The sequence below is a fragment of the Sorex araneus genome, chromosome 5 (assembly GCF_027595985.1).
Source record: "Sorex araneus isolate mSorAra2 chromosome 5, mSorAra2.pri, whole genome shotgun sequence".
Classification (NCBI taxonomy): Eukaryota; Metazoa; Chordata; class Mammalia; order Eulipotyphla; family Soricidae; genus Sorex; species Sorex araneus.
Window position 1 is genome coordinate 193,268,354 of NC_073306.1, and position 25,817 is coordinate 193,294,170.

The 25,817-nt window shown below is 41.7% G+C and overlaps 1 protein-coding gene across 4 annotated transcripts in view; it reads left to right on the forward strand.

The window, feature by feature from the left end:
• Positions 1-9,470: 9,470 nt before the first annotated feature.
• The window catches only part of YTHDC1 (YTH N6-methyladenosine RNA binding protein C1), a 35,707-nt gene continuing 19,360 nt past the window's right edge, over positions 9,471-25,817 (forward strand). For all 4 annotated transcript variants that reach the window (XM_055138185.1, XM_055138186.1, XM_055138187.1 and 1 more), the window contains exons 1-4: positions 9,471-9,645; positions 22,632-22,733; positions 22,988-23,316; positions 23,438-23,870. In XM_055138185.1, the coding sequence (XP_054994160.1) occupies positions 9,618-9,645; positions 22,632-22,733; positions 22,988-23,316; positions 23,438-23,870 (892 nt within the window). In that variant the 5' untranslated portion in view covers positions 9,471-9,617. The remainder of the gene's footprint in view (positions 9,646-22,631; positions 22,734-22,987; positions 23,317-23,437; positions 23,871-25,817) is intronic.

Here is a 25,817-nt window from a genome sequence, read left to right on the forward strand (position 1 = left end):
TTTGAATGTATATAAGCTATAGATTATCCAGTCATCTCTTGATGGTTATCTAGTTTAATGTTTTAACTGTCATTGTCACTGTCATCACTTGCTCATTGATTTGCTCGAGCGGCACCAGTAATGTCTCCATTGTGAGACTTAAATTGTTACTGTTTTGGGCATATCGAATAAGCCACGGGTAGCTTGCCAGGCTCTGCTGTGTGGGCGGGATACTCTCGGTAGATTGCCAGGCTCTCCGAGAGGGACGGAGGAATCGAACACAGGTCAGCTGCGTGCAAGGCAAATACCCTACCGCTGTGCTATCGCTCCATGTTTTAACTATTATAACTAATTCTAGTTTAAAGACTGGGGTACAAATCACTATCATCCGTTGTTCATCAATTTACTCAAGTGGGCACCAGTAACGTCTCCATTACACTCAGCCCTGAGGCTTTTTTGGTTTTGGGTTTTTTTTTTTGTTTGTTTGGTTTTTTTTTGCTTTTTGGGTCACACTGGCGATGCTCAAGGGTTACTCCTGGCTCTGCACTCAGGAATTACTCCTGGTGGTGCTCAGGGGACCATATGGGATGCTGGGAAAATCGAACCAGGGTCCACCGCGAGTAAGTCAAACGCCCTACCTGCTGTGCTATCGCTCCAGCCCCAAATCTTATTTATTTCTTGCAGTTCAGTTTGTTTATTTATTTTTATTTTTTAATTTTTTTTGGTTTTTTGGGTCACACCTGGCAATGCTCAGGGGTTACTCCTGGCTTTGCACTCAGGAATTACTCCTGGCGGTGCTCAGGGGACCATATGGGTTGCTGGGAAATGAACCCGGGTCGACCGCGCACAAGGCAAATGCCCTACCCGCTGTGCTATCGCTCCAGCCCCACAGTTTGTTTATTCTTAATTTTAATTTTCTTGCCAATGATGTTGAGCCTCAAATACATCTCTGATGTTGAAGTTTTAGAGTTCCTCATTTCTGTTTTCTTCCATGTGTTGTATGTTTTTGGGACTAATATCCAAAATTTTAATCCATTTTGAGTTAATTTTATATGTAGTGTTAAATAAAAATCTAATTTTTTCTTTTCTACTTTTGCATGTGTCTATTCAGTTTCTCACCGCTGTTTGTCAAAGAGATTTTTTCTTTCTCTATTGTATGGATCTAGCTTCTCTGTCACAGATTAGATGCCACATACATGTAGATTTATTTCTGGGCTCTATTCTCTCCCATTGGTTTGTGTGCCTTTTGTTTGCTTGATTCAACACCACAGTTTTTTGGTGATGAACGCTCTGTAATGCTTTGTATTTTGAAGTCAGAGACCATAATGTTTCCCTTAAAAAACTTTTTCTCTCAGAACTGCTTTGGTTATTTCCAGGTTTTTGTGATTCCAAACGAATTTTAAAATTGTCTGTTCTTACCTTAGAAAATGAAATTTTATCTTGATAGAAATTACACTTAATCTATAGATTGGTTCAGGTAAGGTAGTAATTTTAGTAATGAATTATCTGACAAAACATGAGTACAAAATAACTATTCGTTTCTTTATGTTTTTAACAAGAATGAGTAACAACTTTTTAGCCACAAAATTCTATTTTCAAGAAAGATTACTTTCCATTACCTTATAGTTCTAATTGGTTAAATCTGGAATATAAAAAAAAAAGTTTTGATGTTTCCTCAATTTTCTTACCTGGTTTTACTTGTTCTTTCTGTGTTTCTCTAGGATTTTTTCCTGTTTTTTTTTTTTTTTTTTTTTTTTTTATCTCAAGAAAGACCTGTGTATTGAGAGCAAAGGGCTAGAGTGCTTATCTGGCACGCACAGGGCCCCAGGATCAATTCCTGGTATGGTTTGGTTTCCAGAGCATTGCTGGGTGTACACCTTGTGGCCACTAGCATTTCTGGGGAGGTTTTAAGAAAAAAAAGATCTAAGTTTAAAAAGAGAAGAGTATATCTATGCATAGCCCAATTTTAACTAGTTAATGAACTGGTTTAATCTACAAGCCTCATCATATTCCCTTGCCCTGTACCAGTTTATTTTTTTTTTTTAATTGAATCACTATGTGGAAAATTACAATGCTTTCAGGTTTAAGTCTCCATTATACAATGCTGAAACAACCATCCCTTCACCAGTGCACATATTCCACCACCAAAAAAACTCCAGTATACCTTCCATCCCTCCCCCCCTACCTGTGTATCTGATAAATTTCACTATACTTTCTCTTTACTTTGGTTACATTCAATATTTCAACAAAAAACTCACTATTATTATTAGGAGTTCCCCACTAGAGACAGACCTGCTGTGATAGCAGTGATAGCGGCCACGCGGTTTTTGATTTCTGTATTTTAGCAACCAAATCCAGGGAAATTTCTTCTAGAAATTGGATCATTGCAAGCTTGTATCTCTCATTAGTGGTCCTCATATGGCAGTCGCCATGCCCTTCCCTCCACAACAAGGAAAAAGTGAGAGAGAAAAACCTTTCCCCTCCAGGGCAGGCATGGGGCCGAGGCTTAGTTCTCAGTCTGGAGACATTATGCAAGGAGCTGCCAGTACCAAAAGGAGTATAACTGTCAGCAGCTGCTGCGTTCTGAGACTGGTTTTTGTGCCTCTGGGATAATGGATGCTCAGGGGTGGTGGAGCCATTCCTGAGCATATATTTTGTATATTAGGAAAGGTCATGCGGCCGCATAAGCGGCCGCGCAGTTTGGAGGTGTCCCAGTCCCACAAGCCAGAGCCATGTTAGTAGAAGCTCAGTGTCACTGGGGCTCCATCTGGAGAAGGTGTGCCGGCTGTACCTTCTCCGTCTGGCACCCCAGTGTTGTTGGCCCCATCTGTGGTCCGGAGCAATCTCCAGCTGTACCAGCTTAAATCCCAGACACTGTATCATTTCATCTGTATTTTTAGTTAATATAATGGAACTATAAGAATTCTTTTAATATTATAATTTATTATAACTAAAGAGCATCAATAAGTTCCTTAGAGATAATTTAATTATTCAAAGTCTGCTAATAAGTATTTAGCATTGTAGCACTGTCATCCAGTTGTTCATCGATTTACTCGAGTGGGCACCAGTAATGTCTCCATTGTGAGACTTGTTGTTACTGTTTTTGACATATTGAATACGACATGGGTAGCTTGCCAGGCTCTGCCATGCGGGCGGGATATTCTCTGTAGCTTGCAGGGCTCTCCGAGACGGATGGAGGAATCAAAGCCGGGCCGGCCTCATACAAGGCAAATGCCCTACCTGCTGTGCTATTGCTCCATATATTCATGTATTCAAGTAAGATTCTGGTATGGTCCATGGTATTGGTTTCCTAGGTTTGTAGTATCAACATATCAAAACCTGCTGACTTAAAGCAACAGGCATTTATTGTCTCAAAAATTCTCGTGGCTTTAAGTTTGAAATGGGTTTCAGCAGGGCCAAATTCCTGTAACTTGAAGAGAATTGTTTTCATTTTCTAGCTGGGATTTTACTGATAATACTTGACAGTTCTTGTCTGAATCACTTCAGTCTGTATGTGCTGTCACCTTACAGTATTTTTCTTCCTATATGCCTCTGTGTTTGTGTCCTTTCTTTCATAAGGATACTAGTTGAATTGGATTAAGTGCTCACCCTACTCTACTCTGACAATACTTAGTCACATATGGAACAAACCTATGTCCAAATGTGGTTATATTCAGAGGTAACAGAGTCTTCAAATACATCATTTTGGGGAACACAACGCAACCCCTAAAGACCATGTTATTTTTGGTTTAAAATTTCGTTATTTAAAAATAACCAAAATTATTTTTGTTTGTTTGTTTATAATGTAAGAGTACTGCTATTTATTCAGCCATTGATTCGGCTGAGTGAATTGGGCATGAACTCCACATTACCTTTATTATTCAGAAAGTTAATTTTGTTTTATTATTATTATTATTTCCCCCCTTTTGTGATTCACCGTGAGATACGGTTATAAAGCTTTTATGTTTGAGCTTCGATCATGCAATCATCAAACCCCCATTCCTTCACCAGCACACTTTTTCCACCACCAAAATCCCCAGTATTCTCCCCCCAAATCCTGTTCCAAACCTCCCCATCTGTGTGGCAGACAATTTCCCCCATAGTCTCTCTCTATTTTGGTTACATTCAATATTTCGACACCAGTCCCACCACCACAAAAACCTGCCGAAAAGGCAGTACTAGGCAATTTGTTTTGTATTGCTTCATATGGATAGAATATAATGTCCAGGAAATTCTGTGTCATTCTCTTCCGGGAGCTTTCGTTTATAGTCCCTGGGTCTTGGCCATTGATGAGATTACACAGCTCCAGAGCAGCTTGTGGGTGTGACTGCCAAGCTTCTGGAAAACTGGGGACCTGGGGGAAGGAGGCCCAGTCCCGATCCAAGAGGGCTTCGAGGTCTCAGTCATGGATTCCTGCATACCTAGGTTTTCCTGCAGTTCTACTCTTTGGTGAGGTTCTGGGGTTTTTGGCTGCTGAAGTTCTGCTTGGGTCGGGGGGAGGGAAACTCAACCCGCCCCCCTCCGAGGTGCCCCGTGAAGACAGCCTGGTATGGATTCAGGACCTCTGCGGTGCTGCCTTCTGTGAGCTTTCATTTATAGTCCCTGGGTCTTGGCCATTGATAAGAATACGTGGCACCGGGGACAGTTTTGGGTGTGACTGCCAAGCTATTGGAAAACTTGGGACTTGAGGGGAGGAGGTCCAGTCATGATCCAAGCAAGCCTGGAGCTCTCAGTCATGGGTTCCTGCCTACCTCTGAACTACAGGTCCTAACTGCGTCTTTTGATTTCTTTCAAGATTTATGGGTCTCTGAAATAAGGCCAATAAATGAGCTTATATAGCTGAGTCGGAGGTGGTTTGTGGGTGTGTCTTCCACATACCTAACTTTGGCCCTTTAATTTCTTGGTAAACTTAGCCTCAAGTTGTTGGGGTCTGGCCAAAGGCACAGCAGCAATTTGGGGGTTTTCTGAAAGTCTGAAGGCACCATCAGGCTGCTGATTCATTCCCCCCACAGGTACAGGTTGACCTGCTGGTGGCATCATACCCCTCTCCCCCGCAATTGATTTTTGCCTGCACAAGTGTATTTATTTTAAATATAGATTACATCACCTTTTTCTTCTCTTCTTACAATTTATTTTTGAAGACACCTGTTTGTCCTCTAGTTTGCTTTTGTCTGGATTTTGCTACTAGTGGTATTTGTGTTCCTGCTGTTTAACAGCTTTACAGCGCTATTCTTGTGTTCTAGAGACTAGAAACTAGTCATACCCATATGGGGTTGCATAACAGAATGTGGGGGTTGCAAAAACCTGGCAAGAGTAAAAAGTTTCTATGCATGCAGTGACCAAAGCCAAGCAATGATGAGTTCAAAATCAACCATGTAATGAAACCAAGATATTTCCGGCATTGCTATCTGAACTGGCTTAGGCAGAAGGGTCACGAGACGGGAAGGGCGCCAGAACAGGGGTTTTCAACCTTGTTACCTGTGGACTGGGGCACTGGTCTGTGAATTGGTGCCTAATTGGTTGTCTACTGTGGTTGACAAATTGTTTTCAACCTTTTAATAATTGTAGACAGGCACAAAACTGCAGGCCAGTCCTGGAAAAGCAATGCTTTGAACATGGTTTCTGAGTATGTGCATGACTGACATTTGGTGAGATAATTCCTTGCTATGAGAGGGGGAGTGAAGAGAGGCTTCCCTGAGATCAAGTTTAAAAAAGAATAGAGCAGAGTATGTGTATGCATGGCCCAATTTCAACTAAGCTAATTGCATTCACTCTGTTGTGATAATCACAAGTCTCTTCAAAAATTGACAAATCTTTTTGGAGCAGAATCATACTCTACTTTCTCTTTCCCCTACATTAAAAATAGTGATATTTCATAGATACCATTATGTACTTCTATCAAAAGGCACATCTGATTAACTTTGTTAAATTGTCATTAAATAGCTGATTGATATTTTTATCTCATTAATACTTGTGAAAATGTTGATCCTAAGGTTCTATCATTACTTTATCTTTCTCATATATTATCTGGAATATGCTGATAAAGAAAAACTTCCCTTTATCATTTACTTGTTTGCTAATTCCTGACAAAGCTCTAACTGAAAAGACAGCAGAAATTTTTATTTGCTTATCAGTTTTTGAAAGTAATGAACATGTTCCCTATCATCATCCAAAGGGAACTGGTAATTTTTTAAACCACTCTGAGTATAATGAAAAATAGTCAATGTTTCAGGTTGGAGAGATTTATAGAGGGTAGGGTGTTTGCCTTCCATGTGTCTGACCTGGGTTTGTTCCCTGGCAATCCATGTCCCTGGAGCACTACTAGGAGTGACCCTAAGTGTAGAGCCCTGAGCACTGGGAGATGCGGTGTAAAAACAAACACACAAAGTTAATGTTTCAGTTTGTGCCCTTTTATATTCACAGGTGCTCAAATGTCTGTTTTACAGAGGGAGCCACTAACTACTCCTCTAAGTCATATTACAGGCCTCAAGCATTCTTGATGGCTTTCTGGTATTAAAAGATGCTCTAATACATTGTACATCTGTCTTCCCTACATACACATTCCTTAAGACTCTGGATTGAGTTTACTTTATTCCTTGATCTGTGTCAGTTTTCCTAGGGAGAATCCAACTGCTACTCTCCCCTCCTGAGCTTATACATTTGATAGAGATATACTCTAATCAGTAATATTGTCAGGGGTAAGACCATTGAGAGTAGTGTTGAATGTTCAGTCCCCATGAAAAGTTCATGCCCTGGTTACAGGCATCAAAAAAGCATGCAAACACTGCAACTGCTTTTCCGAGCACGTTCAATGAAAGCCTTAAGTAAGCGGGCACCAGTTTCAACCTAAGTTCTAAATGAATATTGAATATTGTGAAAAAAAGTTTCAGAGACTCTTGATTCTGTTCTCTTCCTCAGAAGTGTTTATTACTTCAGACTTGTATAGACTTGTTTTCTTTATCTTACTGATATGCATCTGTGCAAAACCTGCCAGATGTTTCCCGTTCCCATCCTCCACTGAGCTCAAACTTGAAATTCTGCCCCTCAGCAAATTGTGTACTGCTCTTGTTTTTGGCTGGGTCTTGCTTAGACTCATGATCCTGAAAATATGGTCTTTTCCTCTAATTGGGGTCCAGCTCATTAATATTTTCCTTAGCTCCTTGACCACAAGGAGCTTTTTCCCTCACAGCCTTTGTAGATTGCCTGGAAGATTCTGTTCCTCCTTTTACTTGTTACTTCCTTAGAAGATTAATGATATATCACTGACAGTTCAACCAATGATTGAAAAAAACAAAACACAACAACTTCCTCCTGAGGCCAAAGTGATCTTATAGGGGTTAAGCTTGCCTTGCTTGTGGACCCTGGCTAAAGGCAGGTGGACCCTGGTTCAAGGGGTTAAGGCACTTGCCTTTCATAAAGGCAGGTGGACCCTGCTTCACTTGCCTTTCATAATCAACCCTGGTTCAATCCCCAGCAGATCAAATAATCCCCCGAGCACTGCCAGGAATAACCCTTGAGCACCACTGGGTGTGTATCTAAAGAAAACAAAAAGTTACCTGTCATTTTCTGCTTGCTTATTTTATAGAATTCATCATGATATTTCAGTCTTATTTCTCTAAATATAAACTCAAACCCTTTGAAGAAAACTCATTTCGTATATATTTATAGACACATAAATATATGAATGTGTATACTTAAACACACACACACACACACACACACAACCAGGATTTGGGACTGAATAGGAAGATTAGTGTCTAACTGTAATGAGATAATACCTAAACAATGTGTAACAATTGAGTCACCAATCTTAAGTAAACCTTGACAAGGATGTCACTGAAGATCCTGAGTGAGGTGCCTTTGGGAGCAGGGCATTGGAGCACATCTGGTTGTGTTCAGGACTTCCTCCTGACTATGCTCAAGAATATGAAATCATATTATTTCGTAGTGCACATAAAATGACCTTAGGCATGATAATTATGCAGTAGTTTCCTGTTAACATGTATCTTTCCTACATTATATTTAAAATTTCTTTTCTTGGTTTTTTTTTTTTTGGAGGGGGGACACAGCCCGCTGTGCTCAGGGCTTACTCCTGGGGGCTCCGGTGACAGTATGGGATGCTGAGCATCACATCCGGGTCGACCCTGTGCAAGGCTAAAGGAACTGTCATCTTTACCCTTGATTTATAACTATCTGACACATAGTGTTTTACTGAACTGTTTTGTCTCATCTTTTTCACCGTACGCGTTCCTCCAGATGACTCCAAAGTTCTGTTTGTGTTTTTCCACTGTATTAAAATCTTCCACCGCCTGCAGTTTGGTCTCATTTCGTTACAGTGACCATCCAGGACCAAGAAGCTCTAGGTTACTTTTCTCTGAACACGTATTTTGCTTTTAAATTTTCTTTCCCTTTTATTATGCGCACAGTGAAAAACAAAAACAAAGCATTTTAGTCCTTTGAACAATGAACTTTAAGTAAGGTTCCCAGCAGCTATCTTTTTTAGCTTTCAGGGTCACACCTGGCGGTGCTCAGTAGTAACTCCCGGCTCTGCACTCAGGAATCACTCCAGGCGATGCTGGTGAGGGTGGCCCAGGTGGGATGCCAAGGATCAAAGCCGGGCGGGCGGCGCGCAAAACAAACGCCCTTCGCTGGACCATCGCGCCGGCCCCTGCCCTGCAGCAAATGCTGAGTTCTTGCTACTTTTCGGCCACTTCACTGGCTTCGCTTTCTCAATATCCGTGGAGTCCACTGCGCAGCCCTGGGCGTCCGCGAATGTTTAAATCCCGATGCGAATCCCAAAGCAACATTTCCGTATTATATAACTCCCTTGCTCCCATTAAACCCCAATTTTGCGGGCTCTGACGGCAAGCAGACGCGTCACATCGAGTTAGCCCGGGGTGGGGGGGGGTGTGCGTCTCGGGCTGCAACAAAGGATGCACTTCGGCTTCTGCGGCGGGGCGACCCGCCCCCACTCGCCCTCGGGGGGTTTCGGATTTGCATTTGAGAACAGCCCCGGGCGCCGGGAAACCTTCCGGCCGCGACCCCCACCGTGGGGCGCGCGGGGCGCGGGCCCGGCCCCGTCCGTAACTGCGGCCGGCTCCCGCCAGGGAGCCCCCTCGCCTTCCCCCCCCACCAACCCGCCCCCCGGCGCGGGGCGACGTGCTGACGTCACGCGGCGCCCCGCCCCCGCCGCACTGTGACGTCGCGGGGAGGAACGAGCGTAAACAGCGCGGTGCATTTCGGGAGCGGGATTGTTTCCCGCAGGAAACAGGCTCCATTTTAGCGCCGCCCGCCGCCGCCATCTGTTTCCCTTCCCTCCTCCGCCTCAGCCCCCCTCCCGTGCCCAAACCCTCGCGGGAAGGGTGGACCCCTCGGGCCGCCGGAGGCTGGAGTGAAACGGGGGGAGGGGAGGGCGGGGAAGAGAAGGGCCGCGCCGGGAGCCGAGGGGAGACGCCGGGAGGGAACGGGGGGAGGGGGGGAGACGCGGACGCGGGGAATTGAGGTGGGGGGGCGCGCAGCGCGGTCCCGGGCCCGAGTGCGGAGCGCTCAGCCTCGCGGACGGACGGACGGACGGACGCGCCCGCGCGAGCCTCGGCGGAGCGGCGGCGGCGGCGGCGGCGCGGGCGGAAACGGGAGCAATGGCGACCGACAGCCGCGAGGAGAAAGGTGAGTGCGGAGGACGGTGCCCGCCGGGCGCAGGCGGCGGCGCGGGCGCGGGGTGGGGGGCGCCCAGGGGGGGTCGCCCCCCGCCGACGGCCGGGGCTCCCGGGCAGCCCGCGCCGTCCCTCCGGGCCCCGGGGGGCGCCTAACGCTGGCTCCCGCCGACGGGGTGGCGGGGCTCCGGTGCCCCCCTAGAGCCCCCCCCTCATTTCCCGGCTTCTACGACTCCCGTTTTTCCGCCTTGGCCGAGCTGGACGCCGCAGGGAGGCGGCGGGTGCTGGGGTGCGGGGCCCGGGGGCTGCGTCCCGGGGGGCTCCTGCGGATGTGATGCGTCTTTTCCGCGCTGGGGCCGGTTCCCCGGGTGCAGTGCGAGTGGCGGCCGCCAAAGTGACAAGTGTGTTCGTCTGGGCAAACGTCCGAGACGGCGGCCCGGGGAACGGGCGAGCGCGGCCCTTTTGTTCCCCCCGTGACTGACTTGGGCCACCGGGCGCTGCGTGAGCTCGGCTGTTGGACTGTGGGGCCGGCACGCCGCAGAGTCCCTGCAGGGCTCGCGGAGGGCTCAGCGAGGAAGAAGCGGGAGGAATTTACGGAGTTGGGGATGATGATGATGATGATGATGATGATGACTGAGGACTAGAGAGAGAGAGAGGCTGTAGCCAGAATGGAACTTCAAGTAAATGAAATACCAGGCTCCTAGACCTGTAGCTAGGAAGGGGGCACCCGGGTCAGCACCCGGTAATCCAGAGTAGACTGGATACTCCCTTTAGGGGGGTTCCCACCCCTGAGCTTCCCACGGTAGACTTGTAAAAGACAGTGGAGTCTCTGTGGCACTGTTGCTCCCGTTTACCTCTTAGTGGATCCACTTGCCTCGCAGATAGTTAATTTGGAGTACTTGCTCAAAGGACTTCAGTCTAGTTTTATTAGGCTTGTGATCTTACGTTAATTGATCTCCCTAGAGGAAGGAGAACATGTTTCAGTCATTAGCTCTGGGATAGGGACGAGCTTGGCAAGTGGAGTGGGTGGGAATATATTTAAGGTGCTGTTCCTGTCTTAAAGACAGTCCTGTGTATGATTTACAGTACATTTTCGTTTTCCTTAAAGGGAACCTAAAATGTCCTCTCTTCTTAAGAAATCCAGAAGGAATGTTCATGGAGGGTTGTATGATGAGCGTGTAGACAACTGACTTTTGGTCACTAGATGACTTCGGTCAGTGAAAATCTAACTCATATTAATGTGTTAGAGTGAAATCGTCTGATCTGAGAGTGTGTGGTGAATGTGGTGGGTGAGATGAACTAAATAAATACACAATGAGTGAAACAGTACCGTTGAACTTTGAGTAAATGGGGGGGCAGCGGGTGGGAGCTTTCACCTCCTTTCCCAAAACAAACAGGAGATTCCACAAGCATAATACTGTTCTGCCTGTTAGCCAGAAGTCTTACATAACATGTATGAACATTGCTATCACAGCTGATCAACACCTTTTCTTAAAATTTACATTTTCTTGTAAAAATGAAATTAAAAGTAAATATTAAAAAGTGAAAAGAAGCAAAGGAGAAATAGAGAATACATTTCCCAATACTGTAATAATGCAAGTTTACATTTTTTAGAAAATATTTTCGTTAACTATGATGTGTATGATATTGATAAGGAATTATTTTAAATTGTTTTAAGTTATTTTAAATTGCAGCCTTTGCTTTTAATCATAGAATAGTTCAAAACCTTTTTGGTGATGCAGTCTTTGGGTTATGGGCTTTATACTGCCTGTGTGATAGACTTAAGTTCTGTCATGCTTTGTTAACCATACCATGGATTGGAGCCTGTATAACCACACATTGCCAGCTCCCTGCAATCCCTGTGCAGATTATTTACCCAAAAGATGGATTCAAGGGAATTGGTGAGACCAGCCAATGTTAAGGGCTGTGACTTCCATAACATTACTAACACCTTGTTTCCTTTTGGGGGGCTGGGGGGCAGGGCACCACACTCAGCAGGATGGGGCTTACTCTTGGCTCTGCTCAGGGATTCCTGCTAGAAGTGTCCAGGGTTCCAGAGGGGGTCCTGGGGCTGGCACCAGTATTAGCTACCTGCAAGGCAAGTGCCCTGCCACTGGCGGCGCCTCTCTGGACCCAGTTTTTTAGCTCTTATTTTGTTCTTTTCTCTCCAAAGAATAGTATTGCAGTTTAATATAAACAAAAATGTGAATAATAAATACCCACATTACCAGATTGTAAACTTCGTGAGTCCTAGGAGTGCTCCTGCATGCTCCACAAGGTCCTTAAAGGTCCCGGGTTGTAGTGTTGTGTCTCAGTACCCTGAGCAGAAGATGGGCATTTGTAGTTTGTCATGTAGCCAAGGACTTCATTAATAACTGGTTTGTTAAGTGACGGTTGTTACTGCTACCCAGTAGCTCAGTTTCTTTATGTAGATATACGTTGATGCAGGTAAGTGCATCTATAGATAACCATCCTTGGGCAACAGGGCTTTGAACTATTACGAGTAGGCTTTAAGTAGTTTTTTTCCTGATAAAAAGATTGGAGATGGGTGACAGTTTGAAAAGGCATGCAGATGAATGGCATAGCCTAGAAATATTTAAAGGTTATGACATAAATGCTTAATGTAGATAGTATTTTATCACTTATTCTGTAAAATACACTTAAATCTATTACAGAAAGTTAAAAATTCATTAAAACTTAGACACACACACAAACATTAACAGTGTGACCTTTGTAGTTCAGAAAAATGTAAGGGAAAGAGTGTGGTTTTTAAATAGTAACTAGTGTGAAATTCATGGTGGTACTGTGATAATTTCCTCACAACTTGTTGCTGTTCAGCTGAGAGCAAGATCATTTGCTTAAAATGTCTTTTTTTGTTGTTCTTTATTCTTTCTGGGTCACACCCAGTGATGCACAGGGGTTACTCCTGGCAGTGCCTGGGGGACCATATGTGGTGCTGGGAATTGAACCTGGGTGTGCCACATGCAAGGCAGACGTCCTACTTGCTGTGCTATAGCTCGGCCTCGCTTAAAATGTCTTGATACAAACTGTAGACAGTACTGTTGTGTAAATACTGACCATCTTTAAAATACTGATCAACAGTATTGTAAGTATGTCTTCCGAACATTTTGTGTAAGCTAGAAGCTTACATTATTGAAATGTGTGACAAACCTTAAAGCCCATGTTGTGGCTGTGATTGGTAGTCAGCGTTGCTGGTCAGTAAGAGCAGGCCATTAAGTGTTGGAGAAGTTCCAAGTTATGCCTGGAATTTCAGTTGTTCCATGGGGAGAGAGTTTTATGATGTTATGAAGGTGTCATCAATAGTTCTTTTGGGAGTAATTTTTTTGACTTTGTGGTGGTGTGAAAGGGGATATGGGAGAGAAACTACTTTATATTTTGTGTATTTCCTGGTTTTGTCCTCTGAGGTCAGTCTTGGGAATCCTGGACAGTACCCAGCAGCTGCAGCACCCTGTCAGCAGCGCTTCCTCAGCTGAAAGAAGTGGTACTTGATGGTGTGCAGGAATTTAAGTGTCCTGAGGATGTGTAATGTAGGGTAATGTTCAGTAGACATAGTGTATTAAGAGTATTTTTGAAGATGTTGACAGCCTCTGTGGATGTTGACAGCCTCTGTGGATGTAACCCTTTTGTAATTGGATGATCTAAACACATTGTAGCCTTTAGTGTAGTAATGTAGCCCTTAGTGTAGTAAGTCTTTAGAATAATACTGAGTTTCTTGGGTCACTATAAAGCACAGTTTGCATTTGACCTTTCAGTGTTGATTTGTTTTACCTATAATTGAAGGATACAAAATAAAAATGTTCCACTTTGGGGGCTGGAGCGATAGCACCGCGGGTAGGGTATGCTAGGGCCTTTGCTGTGCACGTGCTGACCTGGGTTCGATTCCCAGCATCCCATATGATGCCCTGAGCACCACCAGGAGTAATTCCTGAGTGCAAAGCCAGGAGTAACCCCTGTGCATCGCTGGGTATGACCCAAAAAATTAAAAAGAAAAGTTCTACTTAAATTCAGTGGTGTGTTTGTGGAAGATAATACTACATTTCATTAAGAAGAGTCATTTTTGTGTGACAAAAAAATATGTAATGAATTTAAAATTTAACAGTGGCTCCAGGAGATCTTGTTCCATTGCTAAGTCCCACTAAAATTATAGTAGGTGAATTAAAAGAAAATTTTATTGTATTTCATTGGAAAGCAAATGTGCAGTATTTTTAACTGGTTACGTTTCTTTAAATACTCTAGGTTTTAACCTTATGCTGGATTCTGAAATAGTCCTTTCTATCTATAGTTTGTGGGATCAAATATGAAATAGACCGTTCTGGAGTTCCTTGTGGCTTCCCTGAGTCAGATCAAGGATTTGGATTTATAGTTGATTGAGATTTGTGAAATTTTATTCTAGTCACTTTAATTATTGGGCTTAATTTTAGAAGTACTGCTGTGTACTTAACCTAAAATTTTAAACTACTTTGGAAGCCCAGTTAGTTTCTCATGAACAGCAAACTAGAATGGTAACTTTCAACATTTGGAAGCTGTAGTGTCTTTTTAATTTACTCAAAAATCTTTAGCTCAAAACTTAGTTTGCTAATATTTTGTGATAATAACGAAGATTGTGCTAGCTTGCACCGGTGATAATTAACTCCATGTAACCTGTTATGAGTGAAAAACAACAAAAAGACTAACCTTACATGCAGTCATAGATGATTGCACTTCTCAGAGCAATCAGGATAGATACTGCTTTGCTTTTGAGCCAGTATTTAAAGGCAGTCTGATGGTTAAAAATAGTAATTTGGAAATTTCTTGAAAACTTAGAAGATCTGAAATGGTGCTTGCCGCAAAAGCAACTATTAATAACTATTGGTATTGTGCAAGACTGTCTCCTAAAATTGAAGTTTGGTATCCTTTCATCTTTATGTACTTAACTGAATCTTTTATCTATTTGTTATTTAGCATAAATATTACTCAGGAGTTGCAAACTTAAATGTATGCTCGGGTCAGGCAGATTAAAAAGTTTTGTTTAATGCAGTAGGTGTTGGCAAGCACTATTGCTTTTTTAAAGGGTAAGCATGGTCTATATTTATAAATACTCTGATTTACCAGGCATAAACCCAGGGGTTGTCTCATATTAAACCTTGATATATGTTACCTTCTCTGTGTCTTAACAGAAGACTATAAGGACTTCTCCAGCTGGTTGTTTTCAGGTGAGAATTGGGCTCTTAAATAATCAAAAAGTTCTTTTAAAAACCTAGGGTCTAAATATTTATACCAAATCTTAGAGCTTTAAAAAATTCACTGTATAAGAGCTTGATTCATTCTGTAGGCTGTTAAATTCGTAATTTTTGTATGAGTATGAATTTGTTTTTTGACAGTATAGGAATATAGGAATACTGTTTTATTAAGCCTTCTGAATTTCATTTGAGCTCATTTGTTACATAGACAAATTGTGGAAAAATTTAGTTGTGGCATTTTAATTTTGAAACAGTTTTTGAGGCTTTAAAATGATTGTTTTAATGCTTATTGTAGTTCTTGCTATGCCTGTGTGTGGGGCAGGGGAGAGGCGGAGGGAGAGACTAACAATGTGAAGTGCTTCAGCCTCTAAAAATACTAAATGAGGGGCCAGAGTGATTGCACATCGGGGAGGGTGTTTGCCTTGCACACAGTCCATCTGGGCTGGATCCCCAGCATCCCAGATGGTCCCCTGAGCACTGCCAGGAGTAATTCCTGAGTGCAGTGCCAGGAGTAACCCTTGAACATCGACAGGTGTGACCCAAAAAGCAGAAACAAACAAACAAAAACCTAAATGTGTGTACTGGTGAATTGTGTGTGTATATTTATAGAATTCAGCTTACCCTGCATTTGTTAACATGTTAATTTTACTGTTGGTTTTAAGGTTGGGGTGCTGCAGTCAAGTGATTGGTTATGTACATATCTTTAGAATTAAAATAGTTCCAGCATATAGTGATTTTTAAAACTTTATTATTTTTTTTAGTTAGGTTCATACTTGATAGTGTTCAGGGTTTACTCCTGGCTCTCCAGGGATCACTTCCAGCAGGGTTTGGGGGACCATGCGGAGAGCAAACCTGGGTTGGTCTTGTGCAAAGCAAACACCCTACCCATTGTACAGTCTCCAGCCTTGATTTTAAAACATTTTGAAAGGTTAAAGAAAGTTATCCTAAGTTTTCTCAGTTGATTGCACAGTGGAATTACCTGGATGGATAAAAATAGGGTTCATTGTCATGGTTATGGCCTGGCCTTTAGCCATGCAATTAGAGAGATGAGAGGGGCATCAGGAATTTTAAAAGCTCAACGTCCAGATGATAAAAGGAAAATTTGAGAATTTTCCCTAGAAAATTAGTGGATATCACTTTGTTTCTTAAAGTTTTTTTCTTTTCCAAAAAGGAATACAAGTGGTCTTTAGCACTACATACTAGGTGGTAGCTAATAGTAAAATATTTCCTTGAAAGACAAATACTGATTTCACCGTTTTGTGCAAAATAAGTATGTAAAACTGATGAAAAAATAAAACAAAAAGTTTTGAACTAATGAACACTGATTAAAAATCTAAGGGTACCTGAGGAAAAGTTGGGTGGTAGTAGTTTAGGTGAAGGGGTTAAAGAGAAGGCCAGACTGATGGCTTCTTTCTTCTGGAAACTTTTTCTTTTGATGGAGGAAAAAGTTCCAGAGGGGTGAACAAGGTTAATTTTGATGATAATCTGAGTTTGTTCTGACATCATTGATCTCAGGTAGGAAATTTAGACTTGAAAGTCATTTGCTGGAGATTAAGAAGTAAAATTTTGTTGTGAAATGGCAAAGATCAATGAAAAGAAACTGCTTATATAACTAATTTACTTGACGTAAATAAAAAACATGTAATTAGCACAACAGTCTTAGCCAGGGTTGGGCACCTTTTCATGTCACGGATCATTTTGATGTAATACCAGTTGTGGGCCATCCAGGGTTGGCAGACCGACTGCCATGGCACATGAGGAGAAGACAGCCAGTGGGAGTGTTCCCGTCCGTTCCTTGTGACAGGGCCAGTTACATCTTAGAGCCATAATGAAAGTCCTTAAGTTTAAACAGAATCAGAGTGGTAGTCTTGAAAGTTTACCAAGTATGAGACACTGGTTCTGAATTAGGTGGCATCTGTCTGCTGTTTTTTTTTTTTTTTAGTTTTATTTTGTGCTTTTTGGATACACCTGGCAGTGCTCAGGGGTTACTCCTGGCTCTGCACACAGGAATTACTTCTGGCAGTGCGCAGGGGGCCATTTGGGGATGCTGTGGACCGAACTTGGGTTGGCTGCGTGCAAGGCAAATGCCCTACCCGCTGTATTATTGCTCCAGCCCGTCTGCTCTGTTTAAACTGGAGAATGTCTGCAGAAAACACGCTGGTAATTGGGTTTCTGCTTTGCACTTTCTTGGAATGTACGTCTCCAGCATCTTATACCACCACATAGGCTTATATAACTTGAAGATAACAGGGTGACAAGTGATTCCAGGAAGAGAAGGCACTAGGAGCCCCAGCTGTACTGCCTTCACAGCCTTTGCAGTCATCTCTACAGCAACATCTCTAATTCAGTCCCAGGAATATGAGAAAAAGTAATAAATCACTTCATTTTAAGCCAAAAGTTCAGGGGTGACATGTAGGTCACAGTAGATAATCAGAACCTGTGTATATTTGTTTTATTTTTGAAAGGAATTTGTTTTGTGTTCTGGACCAGGTTTTGTATACTTTGCACATATATGTGTATATATTACATTTGTACATAGTCTTTAAAAGACTTGTGGCAGACATTGTTAGACTCCCATAGTGATAGGGTAAAACCATATGGCTGAAAAACTTGTTAGGAGATTTGAATTGTGTGGCCCTACTCACTGTTCCCTCCTTCGAACATTGATTTTTTTTTGGGGGGGGGGTTGGTTCACACCTGGTGATGCACAGGTGTTACTCCTGGCTCATGCACTCAGGAATCACTCTTGGCAGTGCTCGGGAGACCATATGGGATGCTGGGAATTGAACCTGGGTTGGCCGCGTTCAAGGCAAACGACCTACCCGCTGTGCTATTGCTCCAGCCCCAACATTGATCTTTTTAAGTGCTTTTTCAGAGATTTAAAAAAAAAAAATGGAGCCCAGAGTGACGGGAGCTTTCTCAAGGATACTTGGATGTGAAGAGATGACTTAGATTTCTTACCTCCAAATACTCCAACAATTTCTTAGATCCTGTATATCTTATTTCTATTAAAGTGGTGTTTTGATTGTGTAAAGTAACTTAAAATGTAGTTAATCATAGGTCAGCATGCTTTGTTGTTTTGTGAGTCATGTTCTTTATTATTTTTAAAACATGTAGGAATCTTAACATTTTATGCCCTGTAGTTCTAGTTTCTTTCGTATTAAAGCCATAAATTAGCTTATTAATGTCATGAATTGCCGTATGGATATAACATTGATCATCAAGCTAAATTACTATAGTTAACCCTAAAGTAAATTGAAGGAGTCATAATGCTGGTAATACAAAGCCTTCTTTCATAGTTTGCAACTAATCTAGAATATTTGTCTTTTGATGCTGTTTTGCATTTGTGCTGTTTCCTAATGCCTTTGTTTAAAGTTTTGTTATTTTGCTTTCCCCATCTAATTCAGCCTTTGATTTAGACAGTTTGTTTAGATTCTGGACTTACAGTCTTGTTTACAGGCAAGTGAGTTTGGTAAGCTTAGGCATTTGAACTTCTATTTACTTCTGCAACATGATTGTTCAGTTTAATGTGCGTATATTTACAATAGTAATTTTTTAAAGTATTGTTTATCAATGCTTTAAAATTGATATCTGCCCCCTTTTGGAGGGGTGGGGATGTTGGGCCATACCTGGCAGTGCTCAGGGCTTACTTCTGGCTCTGCATTTACAGAGTACTCCTGTTAGGGCTGTATAGGATGCTGGAGATTGAATCTAGGTCAGCTGCGAGCAAGGCAAACACCCTACCCACACTGTACTGTCACTCCAGCTTCGTAGTTGCTTTCTAAAACTAGTATCTGAATTCAATTAATGTTATTTAAGCTTTAAAAATGATTCTCTTCTTGCTGGTTAGGGTGGGTATCTTCTAAGTGGTTGTCTGGAGGTCCAGAAAGCTTCTTCTGGTGATTTTTTTCCCTTTTTTTTTTTTTTTTAAGCCAGTTTGGTCTGTGGTAGTTTTTTGTAAGGCCCTAAGGTGCTGCAAAGGCTGGCAATGCCAGGGATTACCTGAGCCATTCTAGTGCCTTCTGGGCACCTCCACATCCAGCAGTGATGCCTGGCTCCCCCAGGTAATATTCCGGGGGCCGTAGAGTGCCAAGGATTGAACTGGGCTGGGGTGTCTGCTTGTGAGGCGGGCTTCTTAAACTCTGTACGAACTCTCCAGCTCCAGTAATACCCATTTTTAAATATGAAGACCGTAATAAGGCTAATCTCTGAAATTGAAATTATTTTAAATTAATTCACACAATGCCTTCGTTCTATATTAGATTTGATGCATACAATTTTATATGCATGTATAGACTGTTTTGTTTGTAATTAAGAACTTGTAATTTAATGGAAATGTATAGCACTATTTTTATTTTGGGCAGGGCTAATATGGCTCTTTTACGAGTTGTCAACAATCTTTTTTTTTAATTTTATTTTTTTATTAAATCACCATGTGGAAAGTTACAAAGCTTTCAGGCTTAAGTCTCAGTTACACAATGCTCGAACACTTATCCCTTCACCAGTGCACATATTCTACTACCAAGAACCACAGTAAACCTCCCCCCCAGTCCCCCAGACCCCCACCCCGCCTGTGTAGCTGATAAATTTCACTTTACTTTCTCTTTACTTTGATTACATTCACACAAAAAACTCACTATTATTGTTTAAGGTTTCCCCCTCAGAGTCGGACCTGCTGGAAAGGAAGCAGTGGCCACACAAAAGCGTGGCCACCCGGGTTGAATCTCGGCGGAGCGCGAGCCGGAATCAGCCCTGGCCAGAGACTGCCCAAGCGTCCTGCTGTTTCAAGTTCATAACACATTTTTTGTTTTTATTTTTTCCCTCCTTCCTGCGCCACCAAGTTCATACCTGCTTAGTAGTCCTCATAATATGGCAGACGCCACGCCGCTTCTCCCCGAAAAGGGAAAAAACAAAAAAATTAGAAAGAAGGATATTTCCCCTTCTCGGCCGGCGTGGGGCTATGACTTAGTTCACAGTCTAGAGACATGGCTGCAAGCCCGTCCTGGGACCAAAAGTAGTCTAGCTGGCCTCCGGATCTTGGTCGATCAGCAGCAAAGTGGCCGCACAAAAGCCGGGCCACCTGGGTCAAATCTCGGTGGAGCGCGAGCCAGTGTCGGCCTCAGCCCGAGACTCTATAGCACTATTTTAATTGCCTTATTTTGTTTTGAGTTAGTCTTATTTTCCCTTTCAGAATGTACAGATGTATTTGATGGTGTTGACATCTGTTAGATCTCTTTTTTAACTGACTAGAGATTTTTGATCCGGGGAGCATTAAAAATCTTCAAGACACTAATTTTATTTTTTTCTAATGAAAATCCTTGTATTTTGAGTGGACTTTGCTTTTGACTGGGGACATAAATCTAATTGTTTTATCTTGACAGTTTGTATATGACTTTGACCAGCTCTTTACCACACTTCAAATTTGGAAGAGTTTTTTCACTTTGACTTTCCTGCTTCCTTGTGCCTTGCTGACTGCTTGTGCTACTGTTCTTTGAACTCATTGACCTTCTCATCGCAGTATGACTAATGACACTGGAAATTACTGGTGCTGTTTATGTCTTTGATGACACTGCGTTTGCTTGTTGAACTTGGTGGGCTTCTTTCTACAATGTTTTCTCCACCGGTTTTCTAGTGTTCTTGTTGAGCTGGGAGTGGGTCTTCGCAGTCACCCACCCTGGAGGATTCTGCAGGAGTAGACTGGAGAGTGCTCTCTGTGTTCTCTGTCCATCCTGGGTGGCAGGGCGGCAAGCACAAGGTCAGGCAGGAGCTGGGATGAGGGCCCTTGCTTAATGTGGCGCATGGCAGTGAGGAGGCCGCTGGGCCCACCTGCTAGGCCCAGTAGTAACCTGGAGGCAAGCCTCAACCCGTACAGTGGAACAGGGGCCTGGAAAAATGTTTTTGGTTGTGGCATACTTAAGTATTCAAAGACTTTACCACTCGCTCTGGTGTATTATAAAACAAATCAATTTAAACTAGTGTTTGCATCTGTTTTCTAAGATTTTTTTGTTTGTTTGTTTTGTCCTTGATAAGTACCAGGAGGATTACTCCACAGCTTGGAAGCTGACCTCACATGCTAGGTGAAGAAGCAGCTCTGATAGAGAAGGGATCACCAAGCAAAGGGTGTTAGGCGGACCCACGAGGGATGGGAGATATGAGCTGAAAATAGACTATAGACTAACATGATGCCTACTTAATACCTCTGTAGCAAACCACAGCACCCAAAAAGAGAGAGCAAGCAAATGGGAATGCCCTGCCACAGAGGCTGGGTGGGGTGAAGGGTTCAGGGTGGGGGTGGTGGGAGGCATGCTGGGACCATTGGTGGTGGAAAATGGACACTGGTGGAGGGATGGGCACTCGATTATTGTACGACTGAAACATAAGCATGAAAACTTGTAAGTCTGTAACTTTATCTAATTAAAAAAAATTTAAAAAAAAGATTTTTTTGTCCTTTAGGACAGGTGGGATGGAAATGGGTGACAAAAATCTATTCTGAATTTTGAGATTTCACGACCGTTGAGTCACTGTCACCCCGTTGCTCATCGATTTGTTTGAGCGGGCACCAGTAACGTCTCTCATCGAGAGACTTATTGTTACTGTTTTTGGCATATCCAATACGCACGGGTAGCTTGCCAGGCTCTGCTGCGAGGGCTTGATACTCTCGTTAGTTTGCCGGGCTCTCCGAGAGGGGCAGAGGAATCTAACTCGGGTTGGCTGCATGAAAGGCTGTGCTATCACTCCAGCCCCACGACCGTTGAGTAGATTTTCTAAATGAGTTAGACCTTTAGTGTCTACAAATTTTTGATTGTGGTTACACAGCAGTAGATTTTTTTTTTAACATTGTTTAAGACAAGAAATTTTGAGAATAGGTTAAAGAATTTACTTTTGCTTGTCAATTACATTTCACAAATATTAACATTTAGCTTTCTAACTCATTCTAATTCTTGCATATATGTACTTAAATGTACAGTTCGCTATAAGTATTTTTTAAAAATAAGCACGGACTATTCTGTAGTGCTATCAAAACAAGGAAATTAACATTGATACTATATTCAGCAATCTTGTTTATACTTCACGGTGCCGCAGATATTGTGCTCTATTTGATCGTACTCTTTATATTCTATGATCTTATTCAGACTTTACGATGTCTCAGGTAATATGCTCTATTTGATGACCATGTTTTTTTCCATACAGATTAATTCTTTATTGTTTGCATTACAATATACTGACATTTTATTGAATGCCCCTTGATTTGGGTTAGTTTGCTGTTTCCTAATGTGTAGGTTCTCATTTTGTATAGAAATATCTTGAAATTATTTTTCATGCATTATACCAAGAGGTTCATGATTCTGATTTAACCCATGCTGATTTAATGTGATTTGTTGAGGGGGAGTTTGTTAGTTTTTTTCACTGTAGAATTATCTCTGATTATAGTTATCCTGGCACTACAGTTCTTGGTAAATGCATATTTATAAATTTATTGTACACATTTTAAAGCAGTCACACAAATTTGACATCAAAGGATGTTCTGTAAGTACAGGAAAACTGACAGTTATTGTACCTTAGTACGTTATAGGGTGCATACCACCTCCTAACTATGATTTTTATCATATATTTTATTTTGTATTAGTTTTTGGTCTCAAAGTAAAAGTTTAAGGGTCACATTCTTACAGTTCTATAAGAACTGAATATAATAAGTACTCAGAAATAAATGCACAAGAATAATGTTTTTCCCTTTTTCATAAAATTGTTTTGATTTCAGATGGTGAACTTAATGTTCTAGATGATATTTTGACTGAAGTCCCAGAACAGGATGATGAACTGTATAATCCAGAGAGTGAACAAGATAAGAATGAGAAAAAGGGTATGTAAGGTTTCTATTACTTTTGCTAAAATAAATGAAAGCTTCGTTTCTTAAGAAAAGTGTTTAGTTTTTGTTTCCTAAAGTACTTAACAGCAACAGCCCAATTAACAGCTTACAGTTCCCAGTAAAAGAAAACTATTATCAAATGTTCAACCGCTGCACCTATATGTAGTCAATATAGGAAGGTTTTTCATCTTAGATGAAATAAATGGAATACTATGAAAACTTTCACTTTTTAAAATTGTGTTTTTAAGGATCAAAAAGAAAAAGTGATCGAATGGAGTCTGCTGACACCAAAAGACAGAAACCGTCTGCTCACTCAAGACAAATGATTTCCAAGCCCCTGAGCTCATCAGTTAGCAATAACAAAAGAATGGTTAGTACAAAAGGAAAGTCAGCCACAGAGTATAAAAATGAGGAATATCAACGGTCTGAAAGAAACAAGCGTTTGGAAGCTGACCGGAAGATTCGTTTGTCAGGCAGTACCTCCAGAGAACCTTACAAGAGTCAACCTGAAAAAACTTGTCTCCGGAAAAGGGATCCGGAAAGGAGGGCCAAATCCCCCACTCCAGATGGTTCTGAGGTAGTAGATATTATTGCAGATAAAAAGCAGAAAGCAATTCTTTTTGAGCCTTTAGAACTATTTATTCACTCTGACTTTGTCTGTTATATGACTGCTGATTGCCTTTTTCTTTAAACATCAGAGAATTGGGCTGGAAGTGGATAGACGTGCAAGCAGATCCAGCCAGTCTTCTAAAGAAGAAGTGAACTCTGAAGAATATGGTTCCGACCATGAGACTGGCAGCAGTGGGTCTTCCGACGAGCAAGGAAACAACACAGAAAATGAAGAGGAAGGAGTGGAAGATGTGGAGGAAGAGGAAGAGGTAGAAGAAGATGCAGAGGAAGATGAAGAGGTGGATGAAGATGGAGAGGAGGAGGAGGAGGAAGAAGAGGAGGAGGAGGAGGAAGAGGAAGAAGAGGAGGAGGAGGAGGAAGAAGAATATGAACAGGATGAGAGAGACCAGAAGGAAGAGGGAAATGATTATGATACTCGAAGTGAAGCCAGTGATTCTGATTCTGAATCTGTTTCCTTCACGGATGGGTCTGTCAGATCAGGTTCAGGCACCGATGGCTCAGGTACCACTTTAGATATGTAAAAATTGGCTTTTTTTTTTTTCTCCATCCCCAAATTAACCCAGTTGTTTTTACTCAAATATATCTAAATGAAATAATGAAACTTCATATGGGATATTTTACCCTCACAAGATTTTTAGTAATTAAATGCTTTTAGATATTAACACATTTAAGTAAGATTTACAGTTATAGTAAAGACTTCCCAAAGTCTTTACTGTGGATTGGACTATAAACTAGGAAGGAGATTCAGTGTTGGGGATCCAACTTTAGTCTTGCCACATGCAAGACAGGTCTCCCTGCCTCTGAATTCCCTGGCCCTGAAGAGGTCAAATTAAAGAAACAAACAAAAAAACCACCCCACAGCAGTATATTCTGTTTCTTTGTCATGAATTTTCAAGGTTTTAGTGTATTTTATTTCATTTTTCTGTAGTATTTTCAGTAATTTCTTATAGTGACACCTTAAAAAAGTGACATTCTTTAGTGCTTGACTATGTTTTATCTAATAAGAGATTAAACATCTAATAATCTAATAATATCTAATAATTTTTTATTTGATGAATTTAGTTCTTTTCAGAGTAATATTTGAAAAGGGGATTATAAATTTCAGGACAATGAGAATCACATTTTAGAAAAAGCTGAGAAATCCTTAGGGATTCTCATGCTTATGCTAGATTTAATGTCAGGGCAGGATTTTATTTTCTTATTTTGGTCCCGGGTTGCATGTAATGCAAGGACCATACCCTCTAGGTAATCTCTCTGGCCCCTCTCTTTATTTTTCTTCCTGCCATGGGGCCTGGCTGCAGTTTTAAGCCTGTGAGCCTGATGGTTCATTAATGGAGCAGTATGCTAAGAAACCACTAGGAATCTGCCTCGTGGTGTTCTTGTTCATGGTGCCAGAGATGGAATTTAGAGCGTAGTATATGCAATGCAAGCGCTTTAGTTTTTTTAATTATTGCCATATAAAATATCATTTTTAAATAGTAACAAGAGATGTATTATCCTTAGACTTCTAATCTGTGCTATGTAGACTCCTAAAGAGCAAGAGATAAGACATTTTAGGATTTTTGAAAGAAATAAATTTGAACAAGTTGACGTTGTCTAATCTCTTTCATGTGAGTGTTAGTGCTGATTCAGTGGGTCCAGCTCTTGCCTGTGCTAGGCATTATATAGGCAGGGACACTAAGTGAACAGAAGAGACATGTTTGAGAAAAAGCTTATATTTATTTAGGCGAGGTTCTCAATCTTTTCTTTTGAGTTTCCTTTTTGGGTCACACCTGCGTTGGTCGGGTTACTCCTGGCTCGATACTCAGGAATTACTCCTGGCGGTGCTCAGGGGCCATGCTGGGGTCCAACCCGGGTGGGCCACATGCAAGGCAAAACGCCCTCCCCACATTACTAATGCTCTGGCCCCCTCAGTCATTTTATTAAAAGATTTTATTCTCATTTGAAACCACCTTTGCCTTCAGAGGAAGGATTTTATAACCTTTAGGCAGGTATCAATCATTTCACTCCAGCAAGGTGAAACTTTTTTTTTAAATTATTTTCCTGGGGCCAGATTCTAACATAACTTTCTAACTTACATTTAATGTTTCTCACTTAACTAAAAAATTCTAGTCACTTTTTGCTTTGCTTTGTATAGTCTTTTTGAGTTCAATTCCTGAGCACTGACAGGAGTGATTCTTGAGTGCAGAGCCAGGAGTAACTCTGAGTATTGTTGTGTGTTGCCCTAAAACCAAAACCAGAAAAAAATATTTTTTTTCTTAATCCTGTACAAGTTGTACAGACACCTCTTTGCGGATATTCCTTTTCTCTAAATGAAAATAGAGGCATATATTGTATCAATTTGTATGAAAATTAATGAAGCTTACTTACAGCTTTTAAATTTAACTCCAGCAAGAGTCATTTTATGAGATACTATATACAGTACCAATTTTCAGCTTTCTGGTATAC